The 22,104-nt window shown below is 39.9% G+C and overlaps 1 protein-coding gene across 1 annotated transcript in view; it reads right to left on the minus strand.

Annotated features, from left to right (window-relative positions):
- pcxb (pyruvate carboxylase b) overlaps positions 1–22,104 on the minus strand; it is a 305,729-nt gene that overhangs the window by 277,918 nt on the left and 5,707 nt on the right. The window contains exons 2-6 of the mRNA XM_075450834.1: positions 12,631–12,767; positions 10,577–10,670; positions 9,979–10,069; positions 5,177–5,342; positions 4,350–4,495 (exon numbers count right to left, since the gene is read on the minus strand). Coding sequence (XP_075306949.1) covers positions 4,350–4,495; positions 5,177–5,342; positions 9,979–10,069; positions 10,577–10,670; positions 12,631–12,766 — 633 coding nt within the window. The 5' untranslated portion in view covers position 12,767. The remainder of the gene's footprint in view (positions 1–4,349; positions 4,496–5,176; positions 5,343–9,978; positions 10,070–10,576; positions 10,671–12,630; positions 12,768–22,104) is intronic.

A 22,104-nucleotide genomic window follows, 5' to 3' on the forward strand; every position in this document is an offset into this window, starting at 1 on the left:
TGTACTTATGTCATGACATGTTACGGCATGTTATGGTAGCTGCTGTACGGTGTCCTGTCCTAAGAATTTCAGTGCCCAGTTCGACTCTGTTGTTCTGTGTATCTGACAATAAAAAGACTTGACTACTCATGATTGTATTTACCATACACCTGGTTCTTTGAGTACACCTCAAATTTCACTTAAAGCTGAATAAATTGGTGGAAAAAATACATAACGACCCAAGACACCCTCTAAACACAAGTACGCATTACTTCAGTCATAATGGGTTAAAAGACAATCATCAACAGGGTATAGTGGAAATCGTGAATTTACCATGACATTTAGTAATAAGTGTTAAACGTAATGCTGACTCGAAAGCTCACACTGAAAGTGTTTTGCTACCTGCCACCTTTGTCCTGGAGAGTTTCCACTGGGGGCAAAATATTTTCAAAAAGACAAAAACTTCAAAAATATTAAACCCATTGAGTGAAGCCAGGATGTTCAGCTATGGAATAAAAATGTATTGTCATACGTTTGTTTTTTTCCTTTTTCAGATAAAACAAGACCTGAAACAAGGCTGAGGGGCTCACTCTCTCCACAATAGCAAAAAGCACCATTTTTGTTTGAGAAGAATGTGCTTTGAGCAAATTAAAACCAGCCTTTAGTCTTGCGTTGTTCATTCGATCTGTAACAGGCCACCGGCTGCCACAAACATACAGCTCTCTTTTAAAAAAAAAAAAAAAAAAAAAAAACACAATTAAATAAAATTTTTGAGAGTGAGGACAGTCAAGCAGTGTTGCCAAAAAAAAAAAAGACTTCAGTCACTGGCACAAAAGTTATCAGATCATTCCTGCCCCCGTAGTCTTTTTGATAAAATGACAGAAGACTTCTGAAAGACTAAAAGTTAAAAGAGGAGAATCACATTTGTAGTCTTTCTACATCAGTTCAGTCCGTCCGTCATGTTTTACCCCTGGAGCTTTGATGCATGCCGTTTACTCCCCTTTCAAAAAGCACATCACGTCAAACACAAGAAAAATGACTGCCAATCTGGCTGTTTTGCTTCTCCATAAACATACACATCTTGTCCTATAATGCAAAGTGAACAGTTAGGCCCACCCTGTTAAATCAGCATACCAGTGACCCATGAGCTGGCCTTAATTAAATAAAAAGTCAACCTACGCATTGTTCCTTGGGGCCCCAACCGTACCGAGAAACCTCTTTACAATTTCCTCACATCATATCTCCACAAGCTGCTGAGACCCTTGCGACTCTAATGAATAACTAGAAATGTCAACAACTAATTAATTAGATTGGGCTACAACTCAGAAAAGGTCATCCTTTGCAGTGGATTCATGACTTTTGAGGTTCAGTGGTTACAGAACACAGCACTGCCACTTTTTGAACAGATCAGTGAATAAAGCTCCAAACCATCGCAACCAATAATGCACTGACCAGTCACTTAAAATGTGATTTGGGTCAATGGTTCAGTGGACGCTGCAGCTATAATACTGATAATAACAGAAGGACATTCAGACTGCAATGAGTCAGTTAATCACTTAGTGAGCCCATAGATTATCTGCAAACACTTTCAAGACAAGCTGCTCTGATCCCTTAAGGCCGGCGTACACCTTTACGATTCGTGTACGATTTTGTCTGCCCGATGACTTCGCATGGGAATCGTAAAGGTGTGCGGTAGCAGCCGACAAACGATTTTGTCGTTGGTCGTTTCATCGGATCAAATCAAACATGTTTGATATTTCCGTACAGCTTTTCCTTGTGCCGAATACAATCGTATGTGTGTGCGGTCTCTGTTCCGATGTCATCGGGCAGACAAAATCATACACGAACATGGCAACAGTCAAGCACTGTATTTATTAAGCCCATGAGGATTACATCCAGACTTTGCCATTTAATTGGACCTCTTTGCTCCCATGCACATATACTGAAGAGAGGACAATTAACTTATTGACTCAAGTATGCGCAACACTGCAGTGTATGTGACCAAACATTCAACACATTCTGCTGCCTTCTTTGTGCAGTAACTTTGGTTATTCTTATAGGTATGATTCCCTACAGACATGGTCTTTAGTATTTATAAAAGGCAGCCTGGAAATGCTGTGAGCAACCAGATGTTGACATGTGGTCTTAATGGGCAGCTTTTCAGTCACAATTTGTTTTTGTGCTTTCATTATCTCGGTATCTAAAGCCTGATTTATAGTCGTCGACGGAGACCCTCCCGGAGACGCTCTACGTCGCTTGCGTGCGTCGGTCAAAATTCCTATCTATCTGAGGCGACGGAGACTCGGAGACTGCAAGGGTTGAGATTGGTCAGCTAACAACATTTCCGGAAACACTTTTCCAGTTTAGCTCCTTCCAGTCACAACACCGCCATTTTTGAAAGAGTTTACTGTGTGCCGGTCAACATTTGGTCAAAATTATTTGCATTTCAATATCAACAAGCTCCAACAACAGCCTTTCTCTCTCAGCCGCCATCGTTCACTGTGAGGAGTGGAACGGAGCCGGAAGGTAAACAATCAATCAACGACTTTCACGATAGACGTCGCAAGATTGGGTCGTCTAACAAAGCGACACCTAATGATCGGGAGGTGAATTGCCTTGCGTATCAGACATCCCGACCGAGAACTTCGAAAGGTTTAATGACCACAGAGTCGGATTGACGGATAGCGACAGAAGCATACCGAGGCCTTTAGTCTGGGTTTTGAGATGCTCAAAACCTGTGCATATTCAGTCGAACGAACATGTTTACATGCATATTAATAGGTTTTAAACCAATCCTGTTTTTTTTTTCCTCGTGTCATCCAATTGTACTGCACGTGTGATGGAGCAACTATGTTATTTTCCATTCACCTTCAAATTGCTGTCTGGCTTTTGTATACCCAGTCCCCATAATCCTCAGGCCATAGAATAATTTAGTCCAAAAATCACAGAGCCAGATACAAGTAGGAGCATAACAGGAATCACAACATTGTCATGGCAAGATGCTGAAGTTGTTTTATACAGAAACCGTGAAAGCAAACAGTACCACTGGAATAAGGAATTGGTGTCGCATTGGTTTGCTACAGAGTGATTATCCCGTAAAGTCAGGAAAACAAAAACATACCACGAAGGACCCAAAAGATCATTTACTAATGTTGCAGTGCCAGACAACAGATGTTAAATTCGAGCTTTTAAGCCAGCATGAGCAGAATAAACATTAAAACAGGCAAATTTAATGTTACAGAAAATCAGTGTAGACAAAAAACATTTAAGCAAATGAAACTCATTTAATTACAAATAACCAAAAATGCTGGTCATTAATAAGCCAATTATGTCATCCATCAATAAGTCTCTGGATTTTATGTAGTGTACATATTGTTGCATAATGAAGATGGTGTCCACTTTATTTCATGTTCTTGTTTCAAGTAGATTCTGAACCATTAAAAACAGCCTGCATTCAAAAGATCACATCTGAAAACAAGTTCAGTTACATCACAAACAGACAAGAGCTGAAGAGGAAACTAAATGGCGCGTTTAAGAATATTTTAAAGGTCATAATTTAACAGCAAAACTAAACTGAAAAGTATTCAACAGTCAAAAGGCCTAGTTTTTCATGACGCATCACTCCTTTCCTTTGGGCTCATCACTGACAGCCCGTCATGGCTTTATGGGTGATAACATCCATGTTATTTTTCACCTCCAAGCTGTGTAAAGTATGTTGACAGCCAATGGACACAATATTTGAGTAGTTTCAGGGCACATTACTTTATATCGTTAGGTTTTTTACTCCCTCCCTGTCCTTTAGATAACAATCTCCAGATCACGTGTGCATTTAAATCTACATCCTATAACTTAAGTTACAGGAGAATTTCCTGCTTAAAGGTTGTAGAGGATAAAATCAAATATACAAGTGACAGTTCACAATTTCTGAATACTGCCGTCGGAAAACAAATTTAACTGAATTTTGTTCTATGTGCACGGTAGAGTATATCTGAATGACAAGTGTTGAATCTGAAATCTGACACGCATGATAGTCTTTACGCCGAGTGAATTCTGGAAAAGTTGGCTCTGCTCAGGCAGATTACTGAAGGGCATTTTCTAATTATCCTTGACTGATGGAAAAGAACGAGACTCAATCATCGTGATCAGTCAGGCTAAGTGACCGAGGCAATTTCTGAGCACAGGCTCAAACACACAATGTGATTGGCATCTACAGCGATAGATGACCAGGTTGTAATTTTAAAGCAATTTCACCTTTATTCAAGAAAAACTCAAAATTTATTAAATAAAACCAACTTTGTGGATTTGTTTTTCTCTTCACAGGACAATTGGCAGCAATCCTTTACGTCACATCTTCCATCAAAAGTGCTCACCTCGTACTCTCGGACCACCCTCATGCCTCGACCGCCTCCTCCGTAAGCTGCTTTGAAGATGATGGGAAATCCATATGTCTGAGCAAATGCATGCGCCTCATGCATACTGGAAATGGGGGAATCTGTTCCTGGGACAACAGGCACACCTATACAGGGGTGGAGTTATGGGAAATGTTACTACCACAGCTAAAGTTCACAAGTCATTCTCTCTAGAGTTCATTCAGTTTGAAATATTGTTTTCCATCAAAAGTCAACAGTTTTTTGGCTCAAAATATGAGTTTTCTTTTCGCAAAAATACAATTTAATCAGTTTTGTGCAGCGGATGACAGAACTAGTACATACAAAAAAGTTTCTTCCTCCCAGTGATAAAATTGATGCTTTAAGAATAACAGCCCCCCAAAAAATGCTAGCATATCCAGCAGCATGTGGATACGTCTTCATGTAATCCACCATGTTTTTATTTTTTTTTTTGGGGGGGGGGGGTCTGTTGTAGAAGCCAGTCTCTTTGCATCTTCAACTTTTCATAGATGGTGTAATGTTTTATTCCATAAGAGCAGCTCTCCATTTTTCTCTGTTTGCTCATTAATTTCAGCCACAGAACTTTTATCCAAAATGCAACAGGCTTCTTTTATCTATTATTTGCAAGATGCAACAATCTTGATTAAAAAATTAAAAAATCATAATTAATAAAAAAAGGTTTAAATTTTTTAACTTCATGAGTTCAGTTCTTCACTTAACAGTAACAGTTGTTCGGGTCAAGGTGCACTTCTCCGTGCATACGGTATTTTAACCACCTAAAAAGGCATGTGCTGTATATTCTGATTTACCTGCGCCGATTGCCAGGGAGCGAGCCTCCACTTTGTCTCCCATCTTGCGGACCGTTTCTGGAGTTGGTCCTACAAACCTCACTCCTGCGTCTGCACAGGCCTGAGCAAAGTCTGAACGCTCAGAGAGGAAACCATAGCCAGGGTGAATGGCATCCACATTGTTGTCCTTGAAGGTGGAGGAAAAAAAAAAAAAAAGAAAAAAAAACATGCTTAAATACACATTCATTCATGATTATTTTCTAAGTTGATATAAAAAATATGAGACCAGAGGGGGAATTTAGTGCAGCTATACAACAGTAGTTCTGACACAGGAAGCCGCACAGGGTTTAATAAGACTTGGCTGCAAAGTAGTGAAGGAACAGAGTCAACTTGCACACACAAACCTCAAAGGCTTCTTTCACACTCGCACTCTTTTGGCTAGTACAGAGAATTAATAGGCCACTTATGGCAAAGGGATTGGGAGTAAATTAGATTTTACTCTTAATCTTAGTTACAATAACCAAAGTCCTCATTTCGTCAATGAGCACCAGCAGGAGACTGAGTGAGTGGACAGGCTAACGTAATTTGAGGGTCAGGGGGAGGGTGCCGACAGCATGCACGTGCACACACGGACAGGATGGCAAATACAGTAGCCGCTGAGGCTGAGGGACAGAGACATCTCTGTATCAATATGTGCCATCTGCTCTTTGACACGAGACAGACTATAATTATGGGCTATCCTGTTAAGGGAGCTATTACTGCCTTACCAGAGGATGCATGGAGCCACACACACAAAATGTGGCAGTAGTATGCACACTAGCAGGTTCAGAAAACCTCAAACACACATGCATGGACAGTAGAGAAGATTCAGTCACAGACTTAAAGGTAGGGTAGGAGATCCTGGATTTTGAGTCCAGCGAAGCTGCATTTTGAAAATACACAGGTAAAAAGTCCCAACCCTTTTCTTCACTTTCCCCCCGAAGGCACGCCTCGAGAGTACATGAACGCACACGAGCATGAAGGTGCACGAGCGCTGTTCTGACAGCAAGCATCGATTGTTGCCGTATTTAGTATTTAGTTTATGCTAACTATACGTTTAATAATGCTAGGTGCTAGCCAAGCTGGCTCTAGTTTAGCTTCCTGCCAAGCTTCGTTCACGGAGCAGGGTACGCGCACAGGGGGAAGGGGGGGGGGGGGGGAGCAGATTTCAGTTTGATAGACGGCATCAGTATCCAATCATTGTGAACGGACCGTTCACAATGATTGGATACTGTTTTTCCTAGATTGTACGTTCTAGAGGCCACTAAAACTTTTCATATTTGTGTCAAAACTTAATTAATTGGTTGCAATGAGGGTGTGAAGAGTATTTCAAGCAATATGTAAAAAAATGTTCCAGAAAAAGATCCCCTACCCTGCCTTTAACACCTGCGTTAAACAAAAAAAGATTATTTGTAGAAGAACATTTCTCAGCAACTTTCACCACCAACACAAGTTTAAAACACTGATTTTGAGAAATGGGTTGGCTACAACTTGGCTGGCTGACTGCATGCTCACATAAAAAAAAAAAAAAAAAAAAAAACTATAAACCGTGAGAGACAGATCAGAAAAATGACAAAGAACAACCAGCACCCCGTCCTGGAAGGACAAGGGGAGTATGGGAGGAGTGACAAGGAGCAGATTGGATCAGCACAGTGATAAGAGGCAGCAGGAAATGAAAAGGAGATGGGAAATGATAGTGAAAAGGTTGGACATGCAGAAACAAGAACCTATTGACAAAAGGAAGAAGAATGGTAGGCAAAAGGAGCAAGCAGCTGTGCAAAAGAAGCAGTTTCTTCCACCACTTTCAAGATAAAGACAGACTGTAGAGCAGAAATAAGTAAAAGGGGGTTAAAATTTGCTCATCACTTGTTCATCTTGGCATATGGCTAAACTAAAAACAAAACTAACCAATATCAACTATAGTAACTTTAGGATAAAAAAAAAAAAAAAAAAAAAAAAAAAACATGATTAAAAATTAGTCCATCTTAAATTCTCTGAACTCGTCTCATTTCTCCACAGGTTAAATATACAGTTGGTCTTATGTTAAGAGAACCAACGACCAGCTCATTCAATTACTGCACCAAAAGCAAAAAGTTTATTTTCACTGAAGTTCAACAAAAACCTATCCTTGGCAAACTGCATATATGTTCTAGCATATGATACAAATCACATTTAGATTTACATAAAAACTCATAACTACCTCCTCTTCCTCATTCAGTGAGTGGCGGTTTAGGAATATGCTAATCTGACCCTGCACATCATTACCCACTAACAGCTGACGCTAATCTCCTGTCTCTGCTAAACAATGATCAATTTTGATGTTATTGTAATTCCACCATACATTTACACATTCACCATGTTATGACTGCATGTTCACTGATACTTATTTAAGAAAAAAAAAAAAAAAAGAACAAAAAGAAATTCAGCTGTAAATCTTAAAGCCGGGGCGCAATTCTCAAGAAAGTCAGAGGAATTATACATGGTTGCATGAAAGTGGAAGTATCATAATGATAATGTATTCACTTTCTATGCTTTCAACTAGGGATAGGCATAATTAATCGATGATTGATCATTAAGAATTTGGTCGACGAAATTCACTTTGTTCGACGAAACCGAATGTTTTTTGTTTTTTTTTTAATTGTTACATGCGAGCTTCCGTACATCATCGCCTAGTTCTAATCATGAAGAGGTCGCGGCGAAGTGTGGCGTGGGAACATTTTCGTTTAGAAAATGACATAGTGCACTGCAATCACTGCAATGCATATTACAAATACAATTCATCGACAACTACAATGATGTATCACTTAAACAATGCGCATCCAAGTCTTGTGATAGACGGTGGTGGTTCATCTTTATCTCAGCCTAGCATTGACTCGGTGTTAGCACAGAGCAGAAGGAGCTGCAGCGCACATCGAGCAGAGAAGATCACCGAACTGATGGCGAAGATGATTGAAACTGACATGCTCCCCATCAGTGCCGTGGAGGGCAAAGGTTTTCAGGACTTAGTACAGTTTCTGGAACCCGAATACACCATGCCGTCAAGACGCACCGTGACGAGGCGGATCGAAACTCATTACAAACAGCGGACGCAGGAGCTGGCTAGTAAGTTGACATGGGCCTAATTATGCTATTTTTTAATATAAAAATGTTAATGATTAATCGATTATTAATCATTAATTCTCCCGACGATCGACGAAGAAATTTTCATCGAATGCCCATCCCTACTTTCAACATTCCAGGAACTGCTTGCTCCAGTAACTGGGATAACACAGAGCTGTCAGCTAGCTCAGTGCTCCCAGAGGTAGTGTCAAGTTAACAGAATTGGAGGCACACAGCAGAAGCAATGCCTAGCAAGACTCAGCAACGAGAAGCTTGCTCACTATGAAACTGCTAAGTCCCAGTTATGGACTGACCCAGGAGAGAGCAAAGTGAAGTTTTAGCATACTAAAATCTTGTTTGTGGCTCCTGGCCACAAGCCACTAGCTCAAGGAGGTAGACCAATCAAGCCTGGCACTACCGGAACTAGCGGTTTCCGCATCAAGTAAGCATCCAGGCAAATGGCGGCCTCGCCGAGACAAGAGTACCACAGCTCTTCAATCAGCCTTGCTTCTGCTTTGTACCTAGAATTTCCTCCATCAACTCCCAGATTAGCCAAGTTCTTGATCCCCTTCTAGCTCAGTGCTTCCTCAGTTAGCTCCACTGGAGCAGGACCAAGTGAGTAAGCCTTCCATGGCTCACACTGTGCTACAGCTACTTGCTTGGCCTCACTTCTACTGCGTTGATGGCTTATTTAATTTATTCTTCACAGTGCATGCAAATTAGCTTTACAGCCACACCTAGCTGGTGGTCAGAATTTGTTGCAGCTGGTTTCTCCAAATAGAAAGGCGAGGTCAGACAGCCTGTATGTGCAGTGTAGACAGACTATCAGCGATGCTCTGCAGTTTAAAGAAGAAATCCTCAGCCACAGTACCAACACCTGATTTTTCTCATGATCCATCTTAAAAAAAATAAAAATTAAAAAAATTAAAAAAAAACCTCATGGACACGTTAAAAAGGCTCAAACTTGATTTCTGGCTGAAGGGGACTTTGAAACTTTATAGAAAAAGGTTAAGTGCTGGCAAAATAGAATCATCTTTGAAAAATTTGTGCTTCACAATCACTGGATTATACACTTATAATTAAATTATTATACAACCAACTACTTGGTAACAGCCTCAATGAGACAATGATACTGCAATAATGTGCACAAAAACAATACAGGAGAAAAACATGGTCAACATGGATCAAGGACACCCATCTCGTTTATATGTTTACTTTACAGTTATTTGCTTGCACACTTAAATTAAGCCATTTGCACATATTCGCTGCAGTAGGGAAATTTTCCAGAGATGTTCTGAGGGAGAGCAAATAACCACAATATTTACTCTGATCTCCCAAGTCCCTTTTCAGTCACTATTGTGGACACACTGTTTATTGATAAACACAAACACTTCTGAAGAAGCCTCATCCTATTCAACATGTAAACAAAACAGCATAACCTCTCTCATGTCCTGCCTCCTGTGCAAACCCCCACTCATCAGCTTTAGAGATCCACACCAAAACTCCACTGGTCTTTTACACATCCACTTAAGCAAATGGAAATCTAAGTACTGAATTCAAAGCTGATCTGTGATCACAAGTCATTTGCATTAAAATTGCTTTTTGTATGAAGAAATAAGAAATGAGTTGACTGGTAGTGTCACCCTCACTTTTACTACACTATCTTATTGGTTAATGCTCTTTACCTTGGCAACTTTGATGATGTCTGGAATGTCCAGGTATGCTGCAACAGGTGGCAGGCCTTTACCGATCAGATAAGCCTCGTCTGCCTTCTGCCTGTGAAGTGCAAAGATTTACATTTATACATCAGTGCAATGGAAGAGACTGGCAAAAGATAAGACAGCACCTTACACATATACACCTCAATGTTTTCCATAGCAGCATTTCTAGATTTTCAGGCCAAGTAAAAACTAGACAGCACTACTTAGTACTCAACAATTATCTAAATGACTACTAATATGAGCCTTTTCAGGTTTGGCGTTTTTACATAAGAAAATGAGAAGGTGGGAATAAAAAAAAAGCTCAATTAAAAAGCAAAATTAGACTATTTTGTGTGTAAACTGAAAATGCGATGACCTGAATGTTTGCCATGGAAATAAACTAAAACTCACCACTGGATACAAACTGAACAACAAAGAACTGCTCCAAAGATGTGCTGAAGCGCTCTCATGCTTCCTTTAACTGTCATTCAAGCAGTTAAGACATTGTTGTGTCATGCTTTCTTTTTTTATTTAATCCACTGAAGGTTTTTTTTTGTAAGTCTAAAATGACAGAGATCACTACCTGTGCATCTGTCCAGTGTCCTGCTCAGAATAAACAGCCACAGTGCGAATCCCCAATTCAGTGCAGGCTCTGAACACTCTGATGGCTATCTCACCTGGAAGATGGGAGGAAGATGTGTGTGAGGAATAGATGAAGGTGGTTCTGCATTGCACCTCAAGTTTCCTCAAGTTGTCTTCATCCAAGATTGTAATTGCATACTCTTCATGCATTTTTCATCAGCGCAGACCTTATTTTATCAACATTCTGTGGCATTGGACCCATTTTGCAACCATTGTCTCCACGGAGAGAATAAAATAAACTGAATTTTTCATTTTGTACATGTGTGAAAAACAAGACCAATCCATCTGGTGCTCTTCATAATACTAAAAACAGACACAGCAACAAGTCAGCTGTTTTTGTAAAGTTTCAGAACACAGCGTACAATCTCAGCTTCAGACAAGAAAAACACTCCCCGACTTTAATCTTGCTGTCACAGGAGCCAAGTACTTGTTTTCGACGGCAGAACACAGTTTAGAGGGAGAAAACAGCTTAGTTGCTGAAAATTAGTATGTTTTATTCTTGCTTGAAGGGGAGGGTGACATTCATACATTTGTGCAGCTTTGAAAAGGTAAAAAAGCAGGCGAGTAAAACAAGAAAGGTAAATGTATGAACATAAAAAGGGATGCAAATATGGAGGAGAGGGATGAAAAACAGATTAAATGTTTAAAATGGACCAAAGGGGAGTGGATTTCAAAGAAGGAGGATCAAACAGAAATAGTATGACAGGTTTAACAAAGTGACAAATAAGTGGATACGAGCATTAGTGGGGAAAGTAGCAAATTAAGTAAAGAATGAAAGAAGGTGAGCAAACAGGAGTGGAGTCATGGCAAAGAGGAAGACGACAATCTAGAGGAAAATTACATCTGACAAATGCTAAAAAAGACAGGGCAGAAAGGAAGATGAGACAAGAGACGTGAAGAGAAGATCAGGAACTAAAATAGTGCAGAACAAGAGTTAAAGAACACAGAAGCAGCAGCAGAGAGGAGATGAGCACGGTGTGGAGTTTGGACTGACGCGATGGTCCAGTCTCGTACGCAGTACGGTGCACTTTTCTGTGATGAATGTGATGCTGATATCGCATCATGCTGACATGAAGCAGAGAGATTGATGAAAAGCCTCTCTGTGTGCGAGCATGAATCAGAGGCCAGAGCCTTCTGAGTCAAACTGATGGATTAAAGCAGTCAAATGCAGCCTTTATGAGAGCGCTGACATTAATGTGCACATGCATACCCACAGCAGGGGCCTATAGAACACCCCATGTCTGCAGAATAAGTACAATACTGGAAACCCACGCAGCAATTAAGCATTTTAAATGCACCCACTGGAATGACTATAATGAGGGTCTCGAAAAAGCTGTTAAAAACAAATGTGCGAATACAATTGTCACTCACATGCTTCGCGTCACCTAACAGAGCTAATAATTGCAAAAGGAGAGTTTCTCTGGACAGCATTAGCGAGAGGGAGTCCAGTTATTGCAAGTATAATCTGAGCACTTCTGTGACGTTAGTGCTGCATGTCACAACCATAATCGACACAGCTTTTTTTGTTTACTAAACTCTTGGATCATCTGCAATTATAAATCATTCAGATATCAATTCCAGAGGAGATTAAATAAATATTTGTTTCATGCAAATTTCAGGTTAGCTTAGTAAATCTGCTGTATGGATCCCGACAGTTTTATACAAAACGCAACCTCCTGGTGTACCGTGAGGGCTTAGTACCACATCTATTCCTAATATTTCCCCAAGTTTGAGTAAAAGCAAACAAAATTATCTTGCGCAGCCACCCACCCACACAGTGTGTTTAAATATTAGCAAGGCAAACTAAATGCTGGGCATTAAAAATTAAGAGATCCGAGTCTCTTTCCGTCTCAGGAAGACTGTAAATGCCATCACTTAGTCTTACATTATGAATGAAAGAATGAAAGCCTTTAACTGCTTTTAACTCAATTGTGCAGCCCGAATTGCTTTTCTTATTCAGTGGTGAATTATCAGTGTAGAAATGAAAGCTTTCACCTCTGTTGGCCACCATGACTTTCTTGATTGGTCGGTACTCGTTCTTCGGGGCAGAATGGGAAGACCTGGAGAGAAGACATGCCCTCCTGACAGCCAGCAGGCTGAGGCCCCCTTGAACAGCAACTAACCTCGACATCCTGAGAAAGACAGAAAGGAAAGATTGACACAGACAGCACTTTAGATTCAAAACCTCTTAAGGTAGGTAAGAGAAGTGATAGGTTTTTTTTTGCCTCCAAGACGCATTTTAATCCAAATTGTGCACAATTATTTGGAAACCCACAACCAATTGATCAAGTATCTAAGACATCTTTATCCAATGCAAAACTTCCACATTTTCCTCTACTATGCAGCCATTTGCAAAGTTCACCATCTCACTTGGGCCACATTTACACATAGCCGGGTATTTAGAGAAACGACTATTTCCCCCCCTCCGTTTTCAATAACAACATCGTGCACACAACATCGTTTTAAAAAAAACTTGTCATTTACATCAACCCGCATAAATACGCCGTCAAGCGCCATAATAACTATGCCAAACCTATTGGCGGCAGTGTAGATAAAGGAATAAAGCCATGCAAGCCAATCAAAATCCTCATAATCGAGGACTTTCCTCTTGTGAAGGAGGAGATAACGTGAGCAAATATCACAACAAAAACTGAAGGCAATAAGAGGGAAATATAGACAGTCAGTGCATACTGGGCGCGGGAGCGGCCACAGAAGAGTGGTGCTCCTCTATTTTGAACTGTGCGAGCAGGTTTGGGGTGGCAAATGCAATAAGGCCAGAATCGTAAAAATTAGTAGAACTTTAACATCATCCATGATAATCCTGATCAGTAGACAAACAAACTGTAAACATAAGGCGCTCGCATGACGTTAAGCATTTTCTGGCGCATAATGTGACGTTTAAGAACCTAAAACGCCGTTTCTCCCAGTTGACACGGCAACACATAACCGGCGTTATCAGAAATCTCCACTTTGGCCGGAGGTTTTAGAAATAATCGTTTTCTGTGATAAAAACGGGGTTTTGGTGTAAATGAGAGGCAAAACCGCAGGAAAATATCTGCGTCTTCCTATCGTGTAAACGGGGCCTTAATCCAATTACAGACCTGAGGCACCCTCTACACATGCATGTTGTACACTAGATCAACTTGGGTGTTAATGGTTTCAAGGAATATATAACCTTCAATGTAAATAAAATGAGAGAAAAGGGGTGCAAGACCTGCTTAAAGAGATTAAATCCACTGAAGCGTCTCTTGTGCTGCAGAGGTTGGGCACAGCTTGCAACTGCTTGGCATGTCCTCAGAAAAATCTAGCCAGCTTTGTATGAATATTTATAAAGAAAACCTGGATTACTGTAATATTCAGGAGGAAACGTACAAATTGCCACCTAAAAGGATGACTGGAAGTTTGAGGAAAGTTAAGCGTGGCAACGCTATTATAATAAAGTTTCAGCTCCGTGATTCTTGTTTATTAAACTACCGTGACGCACAACTGCATGACACTGGAGGAGGTTCTACAAAACATACTTATGTGCATCCATACGTTGTTTGCAAAGCAAACAAATAATGGAAAAAATGTCGTCATTTCATTATGATATGAAGGTGCAACTCTCTTAATTGCTGCAAGCTCCATTTACCAGCTGCGAGAGTGACTAATTAAAGGCAACGAGCTTCAGGTGTGATCGGGGTGCGACACTACTGCAACATGAAAACTCCAATTAACAAAGAAAGTACGGATACCGTCATGTAAACTTCTCCAAATGGTTTCAATCAAAAAAAATATATATAAATAAATAAAAGTTGCTCAGAGGCACAACGACCACAGTACCGGGGAAAATAAAGAAGGAGCTAATTAACCACTCTAAAGTTCACGGTCAGTATTCGACACAAGTCATTAAAACCATGTCCAACACTAAAATTTCCGAACTGCGAATTTAACTCCCTCTACACACTCCAAATTAAGCGCTGCACCCTAGACCGACAACAAGAGCGCAATTGATAAATGCGTTAACACAGAAATACGTGTAAGATGCTCACTCACTGTAGCGGTGTCATTCAAGTGAAGCGTGAGACTAGTTGAAGCAGGTAGATATAAAGGCGTCTTCTTCTGATTTGACTTCAAGCCTGCACTTCACTAACAGATAGTTGCTGCCACCCTGTGGTCAAACGGCAACACTGCAGCCAGTGAGTACTGCAACTAAAATGTTCAACAACTACTTAGTAATAAATTAAGGAAAATTGATTGAAATAATTATATAAAACAAAAGGATTTATGAAAGTACATATTTGGGGATTTAGAAAGAAAAAAACAACAGAGACCACATCTTTCACGATGACACTATTTGGATATAAGTTCAGAGTAAGTGCTGGCATCTTCTTTGACTTTTCAGTGACAACCAATCCAGTCAGTTTCTTTATTACTCGAGATCATGGGGATTCACTTGATGATTCATGGTGAGTTTTTCCCCCTACATGTTTTCATTCAAATGAATCTTGTCCGGTCTTGTGACATACAGTTGTAAAAGGTCGAGACTGATAAGGCATAGTACTCCTAAAGTACGTTAAAAACCCAACCACACCCCGCCATTTGTCAACCCTGAACCAACTCCATCCAGATCAGGGACAAATTACACACATATACATATAAACACATATACAAAAACCAATACAGTTAAAAACATTTTTAAAAAAGTAAGTAAGAACAAAGATGGAAGCTGCACAAAAAAACATATTTTGCTTTTTAGGCTTTAAAAAAAAATCCATAATGCTAGGGACAATCTCAGGGAGTTGACCAGTTGTAGAAAGGGATTCCATGCATGAAAGAATAACTTGGAAGAGGCTGAAAGTGAGAATCTGAGCTGTCCTTTACATAATACATTACATAATATGTCTTGGGGGCATGTCAGCTTCCAGCTGAGCACGATCAATCTCCAGGACACGGGGTCGTGAAGGCTAAAGACTGCCTTGTTGCAGCTGAGAGGTTATTGTCGGAAAAGATGCCTAAAGTGGCTGATGATAGACTGGAAGGGATGACGTGACCGCAGGATTTACTTACAGCATCAAAACCACAGGAGGCCTTTTTTCTTTTACAATCTGTTGCAGGCATCACTACCTGCAGGGTAAATTTAGGCCAATTCAGCATGTATACTGTGGATTCTGTAGAGGACTTTCCACTTGAATTAAACCATGACAACAAATAATTTACCAAATTCTGTGCGGTTTCCGACTTTCTCTGTGGGAGATCATCGTACATGTAAGTGTTGCTGAATTCCCCGCACAGGGGATGACCTGAATGGTGATTTGGTCTGTTGCTGCTGCAGTTATAAAATCGGGATTTATCAGAGCAGAGTGACAGTCTGAAAATGCTTTAAGATTTTCAGTCACAATTGACGACACATTTAACCTTCTGACAAACGAAACAGGAAAATATGTGAATGCAACCACTTTATCTGAATGTGTTAGTCCAGTTTCAAGAGTTTGGGAGGTATGACTTCGGTAGGACTAACATGTCTGCATGTATGTTCTTCTTATTCTGGACTGGAAGTGATAGAAAATATTACCGTTGTGGTAAATTACTACACAAATGAAGAAAGAATGAATGCTCTAGGTCTCAATGTGTGCCTTGAAACTGTCTGCAGACAGCATGCTGTGGAAACTCAAGCTGTAACAATACACTGTTTCTACACAAAAGCAACACTGGCACACTATGAAACAGATACGGTTTCCCAAGGCCTGAATCTGGCAAGGAAAAAACAGCAGACCAGGATAACAGCCATAACAGCGAGAAAAACTGAGTACTCCCATTTTGTACGTTTAGGCGCCCTTTTAAAAGGACCTGATTGAGTCATTAGGTCTGCATTGACCTGTAAGGGCTTGAACGCATGTCGTCATTTAAAATACTCACTGAACATCAACAAATTCTGGATTTAAATATCTTGCAATCAGTGATGACAGTGAAACTAAAAGAAGTCTGGCTTACAGCAGGACAATAATCAACATAAAATCCACCATAAACTACCTCAAGAAAATTCAAGCTGAAGCTTTGGAATGGCCCCGACTGTCACACGATCTGATCTGCACTGAGAACAACACAACTGTTTTAAGTTAAAGAAATAAATAGGTAATATACATTAAGCTATAAAGAAAATCTTGTGTCATGTGTCCATAATATGAGTGCCCTGCAGTTGTGATGGAATCAGATCTGTGCAGAGCTTTACTATAATCGCCTCAAAGTACTGGATGATTGTTGATAGCAAACTAACATGTTTTATCATTCTCTTTGTGCCTTCAAATGTTGTGTACAACCTCAATTCTAAAAAAGTTGATACACTGTAAAATGAAAATAGATGTAGAAAACATGGTTTTGCAGATCTCATAAACTGAATAAATGTAGAGAACAATGTGAAAAGTGAGACATTTTTACTGTGTCATGAAAAATATGAGCTAATCTTGAATTTGATGACAGCAACACATCTCGAAAAAGTCGGGGAAGAAACAGCGAGAGGAACACATTTCAACTAATTAGGTTAATTAGCAAAAGGAGCAAAAGGAGTGTAGCATGATTTGGCATAAAAAGAGCAACTTTTCAAGAGGAAGAGTCTAAGAAGTGTAATTTCAGAATGAGAATTCCGAATTCCTCAGTATAGAATAGTGATGACTTCCAATCCTTTTCAACTTCTACATTAAACAATATCATCCAAGCGATTTATAGAATCCGGAGATATCTCTGCATAACGGACGAGGTTAAAAATCGCTATTGGATTCCTATGGTTTCCAGCTCTTCCACTGCATTAAAAACAGACATTATTCCTTCAGGAAAATCACTGCAGGGCTCAGGAACACTTCCAGAAATCATTGTCTGTGAACACAGGTCACCGTACCATTCACAAATGCAGGTTAAAGCTCTCCCAAGCAAAGAAGAAGTAAAATGTGAACATAATACAGAAATGCTGCTGTCTTCTCTGGCCCAAAGCTCAATTAGAATGGACTGAGACAAAGTGGGAAACTGAAAGCCCGCCTCTCTAATAATATAGGGGTTCGTTAGTGCCTATGAAATTGCCAATTTGCCCATCTGAAAATGCATCATAAATGCTGAAAATTACATACAGGTTTTAGAGCAAAATATGCACCCACCAGATGTCTTTTTTAGGGAAAACTTTGCATATATCAGCCAGACGATGCTGAACCACATACTGCATCTATTTACGCAGCATGGCTTCCTAGTAGAAGAGTCCGGGTGCTGGACTGGCCCGTCTACAGTCCAGACCTTTCACCAAATGAAAAGCATTTGGCACATCATGAAATGTAAAATACAACAAAGAAAACCCCCAGGCCTGCTGAGCTGCTAGAATCCTCTATCGGACAAGAATGGAACACAAATTCCTCTCCCAAAGGTCCAGCAACTGTTCTCCTCAGTTCCCAGATGTCTGTAGACCGATGTTAAAAGAAGAGATAATGATGAAGAAGTAGTAAATATGACCCAGTCACAACTTTTTTTTGCCGTCATCAAATGGAAGATGAACAGATATTATATGTTTTCTATGTTCTATTGTGAACAAAATATGAGTTTATGATATTTGTATCATTGCATTTGGATTTCAGTTTACATCCCAACCTATTTTAGGATTTGGGTTGTAGAAACATCAACGAAAGTCCCAGTCAAAGTCAGTCACAGCTGCAGTGCTCTGACATGCACAGAAAAAGACATCAGCATACCACCAGCCAGCAGCACTGCAGCACTAATGATGGTTCATTAAAAAAAAAGAGAGCCGTCATCTATGATTCTCCTTGATCTTCCAAAACCTGGAGATCTTTTGAGAAGTAGCGTTGTGCAAAAAGAAGACGCATCCCGACCTGAAACCGTGCGGAGTGGTGGTTCAGTTCTTTAAGCAAAGCCGTGGAAGTGTGACACAAACCAACGGTCCTTTCTGCAAAATTCATAAATCATCTATCAGCCTTCAACGACTGATATGTGGATTTCAGAGCTCACAACATTTTGGTGCTACACTATTGTTGTGAACTCCTCACAAGGTTATCCACTGCAGTTATTTATTCTGTGACACACTCAACATTTCTTTTGTAACCTAACAAATCAGCATTTGGCTACCTTTTCAACATTCAAGGTCAGATTAGAGTATCACAGTGAACATGATAAGAACAAAAAAAAAAAAAAGGAAACATTTTCTTTGCATTTGTCATTTCGTCAAACGTCTGTCCCAAACTCGTTGTGTTCTCTTGTGACACCCTCTCATTTCTCCAGTCTGATGCAGTTCTGGGGAGTAGTTCACCATCCCCTCCCTGTTCTTCTTCTTGTTTCCCCGCACAAGCGGATTCGTCCAGTGATAAATTATACCACAGAAAGTGGCTCAGATGTAGAGCGGGATGCACTGTTAGAACACAATCAGGCAAACTTAAGAAAAAAGTCGTGGTATGAGCGGAATGTAAGATGATGGGACGCTCCCGCTGCAGCCGTACAATTTAAGTGTAATTTTGGTTTTAGCGCTGGAGTATCATTTTGTTGATCTAACTCTGGTAAACATTACAGAGATTCAACTGTTCTTTAAAGGATTTTGCTTATATTCTAAGAAAGAGGTAACATTTCGTACATATAGGCCATACACTCACCTTGTCCTGACAGTCTACAGAACACTGAGGGCGTCTTCTTAAAGGCGATACACTTAAATGGTGAGTTACAACATGGAGGAGGGCAGACTGAATAGTGAGCTTAGCATTTGGTGCACAGTGATGGGCAAGGCATGCTTTGACCATTTTTTAAAGTGAAACACAGTGCTAGTCTTTACTCCATTGGCACCAGGGTACAGTTTTAAAAAGATACTATCGTGCTATTCATGTTAAATGATTTGAGCTCTCCAGTTTATATTATATTAATATGGCAGATTCAGAACCTCATCAAGAAAGAGAGATAAGATTGGGAACTAATTCATTTCGGGGCCTGTGGACTTCAGAATCTTGAACTTAGTTCAACTTAGATTAGTTAGATAGGTTATCCTATAATCTATGCCAAATGAACTTTGAACTCGTTCTTTTGAAGTGTGAACTTCCACAACGCTGCCCACAAAGCAAAAGAAAGCCCAAAGAAGAATTTCTTTGGAATAATATCATTCCAACTGTTAAGCCCAGATGTGGCTACACCATGCTTTGGGCTTTAGTTACAGCTAGAGGTGAAGGGAGCCTTTCACTGATGGAGAGAAGATCGGATTAAGTTATAGATGAAATATGTAATATGGTTCTACAACAGGATAGAGGTCCAAAACACACCTGATAATCTACAATGGACCTCTCTGAAGAGGCTCAAAATGAAGAATATGCCATGGGTCCTATAGTTCCTGAGCAGTGTATTAAACACAGATGAAGACATTTCACAGAAGCCTTCCACAGGACGAATTTGTTTAAGTACCTCAAACACTACTTCAAGCACTCTTTGGTGCTACAAAAAGCTTTTACAAGCGTTGATACTTGCAAAGCACCGGCCATGCACGGTGCCCCAGCTTTTCCCTCAGCTCCTTCTTATTTTGTCTTAGTTTAGAGTCTCAAAGATAAAAATACTAACCAATCCTGTTGAGGATATTGAAACGATGTGTCATCTTTAACATTATGACTTTGAAAAATCAGGAAGTCTCTGAATTACTTTAACACGTTTTGAGTGTCAGTGTATTAGTTGCAAAATAGTAAAAGCAGTAGCAGCAGCATCACATGCAAGCAAAGTAAAGACAAAATGTGATTGCAATGAGACAATTTCCACATTCACTGGTAAACAACAACAGCCCACCATCTGCAGACTAAGAATTCCTGATCCAATTGTCTTTTATTGAGTTCAAACAAACATTAACAAGCCGTCTCTGCCCTGCGGTCAAAGATTAAACCAAACTCCACACACAGCGAGGCAAGCACAATCACATCAGTTCACGCCAGCACGTGCACAGCTCAAATACAATAATTACTTAGTGAGTAAAAATACAATAAAATGGGAGCTGGATTTAAAGTAGCTCTGTGTGCTAAAAGGTAAGTATACATCGTCATTCCTTGCCCGTCACACATATCTGTATCTTCAGTCAAGAGTTGACGATAATGATGAAGTAAACTTTGTACTGCCTTTGTCTGAATCTCTGCAGCTTCCAACTCATCGGATTGATCGGCTTACTGTTTCTCAAATGTGACTATTTCAGTGTTGACAAATAGTTTGAGTTACGTCAAATATAAACCGATATCTTCTCAGTCACTCCGTTCAAACTGCGCCTGACAGTCAAACAGCCCACTCCCACTCACACACGAATGGTGGGCAAAATATAACCCACATTAACCCAGATGAAGTCATTAAGTACTCTGTTTTCTATTTTCATGTGCCCACTGAATCACAGGGAAGAACGCAAAAAAAATAAATAACTCTCTTGGTCTAATCACCATTAACTGGGTCAGAGATCAGGGTGTTCATGTGATCCTGAGAATCCCAACGTAAGCAATCATAATGTAACACAAAAGAAAGACTGACACCAGATAGTGGAGCTAGTGGGTGACAAATTTGATTTCTACGTTTACTCACGAGGTGTTCTACTGTATTCAAAACGTTTTAAAATCCTTTCTTGTGCTATGGACTGTGACTCTAATCCAAAGCCCTGAAAGGCATTTGGTGCTTTATCAAATCTGTTTCTGCTGATTTTGTAGTACTTATTTTACATAATGACATTCAATTCAATTAATCTATTATTGAATATGTAAGGAACTGTTAAAACAATTATTCTACAGGTAATGTAAGGAAAGATGCTGGAGCCTATTGCGAAATATACCACTCGCCCTTTTAATGGGCCCAGAGTTAAAGGTCCCAACAAGGACACAGGAATGTGACCTTTGCCTTTTAGCCGAGTCTAAGAAAATACATGGGATAGTGGGTCTATTTATGTAGCAGGCATGAGAAAGTTTCACTTCAAACAATTGCATTTCATCTAATTCTTGCAAGAAAGCGAAGATGTTAAAAAAAACATTTTTTTCAGGCATGTTTTTTTCATTGCTGTGAGCACCACAGCTCCCCGTGCTTCCCTGACAACAGTTACAACCCAGGCCAGACAAAAATCTGACTGAGACTGTTCATTTGGCTCCAGAATATCCCAAAACAGTTACAGGCCCTCTATTAAACCCATACACCCATAAGATTTATAGTAAACTCAGGACAATAGTCATTACAAGGCACTTCATTTTGGTAGTTTAGGCACATTTGCATGGAACAAAGTTCTGTTCAGAGTTTGGCTGTTTCCCCCACAATTTGTCATTTTAAATCAGCAAGCAACATGAGACACATTTTATTACTTGCACAGCACTATTAAAACTTTACAGTAGAACATCTTCCTCACCTCAACCCTCGGTATCAGCTTCAACACTGCAGAAACAAACTACTGAATCATATTATTATTATATTATATGATAAATTATAGTTGGAGAGCTAAAACGGAATGCAGGAGCT

The sequence above is a fragment of the Odontesthes bonariensis genome, chromosome 19 (assembly GCF_027942865.1).
Source record: "Odontesthes bonariensis isolate fOdoBon6 chromosome 19, fOdoBon6.hap1, whole genome shotgun sequence".
NCBI lineage: Eukaryota > Metazoa > Chordata > Actinopteri > Atheriniformes > Atherinopsidae > Odontesthes > Odontesthes bonariensis.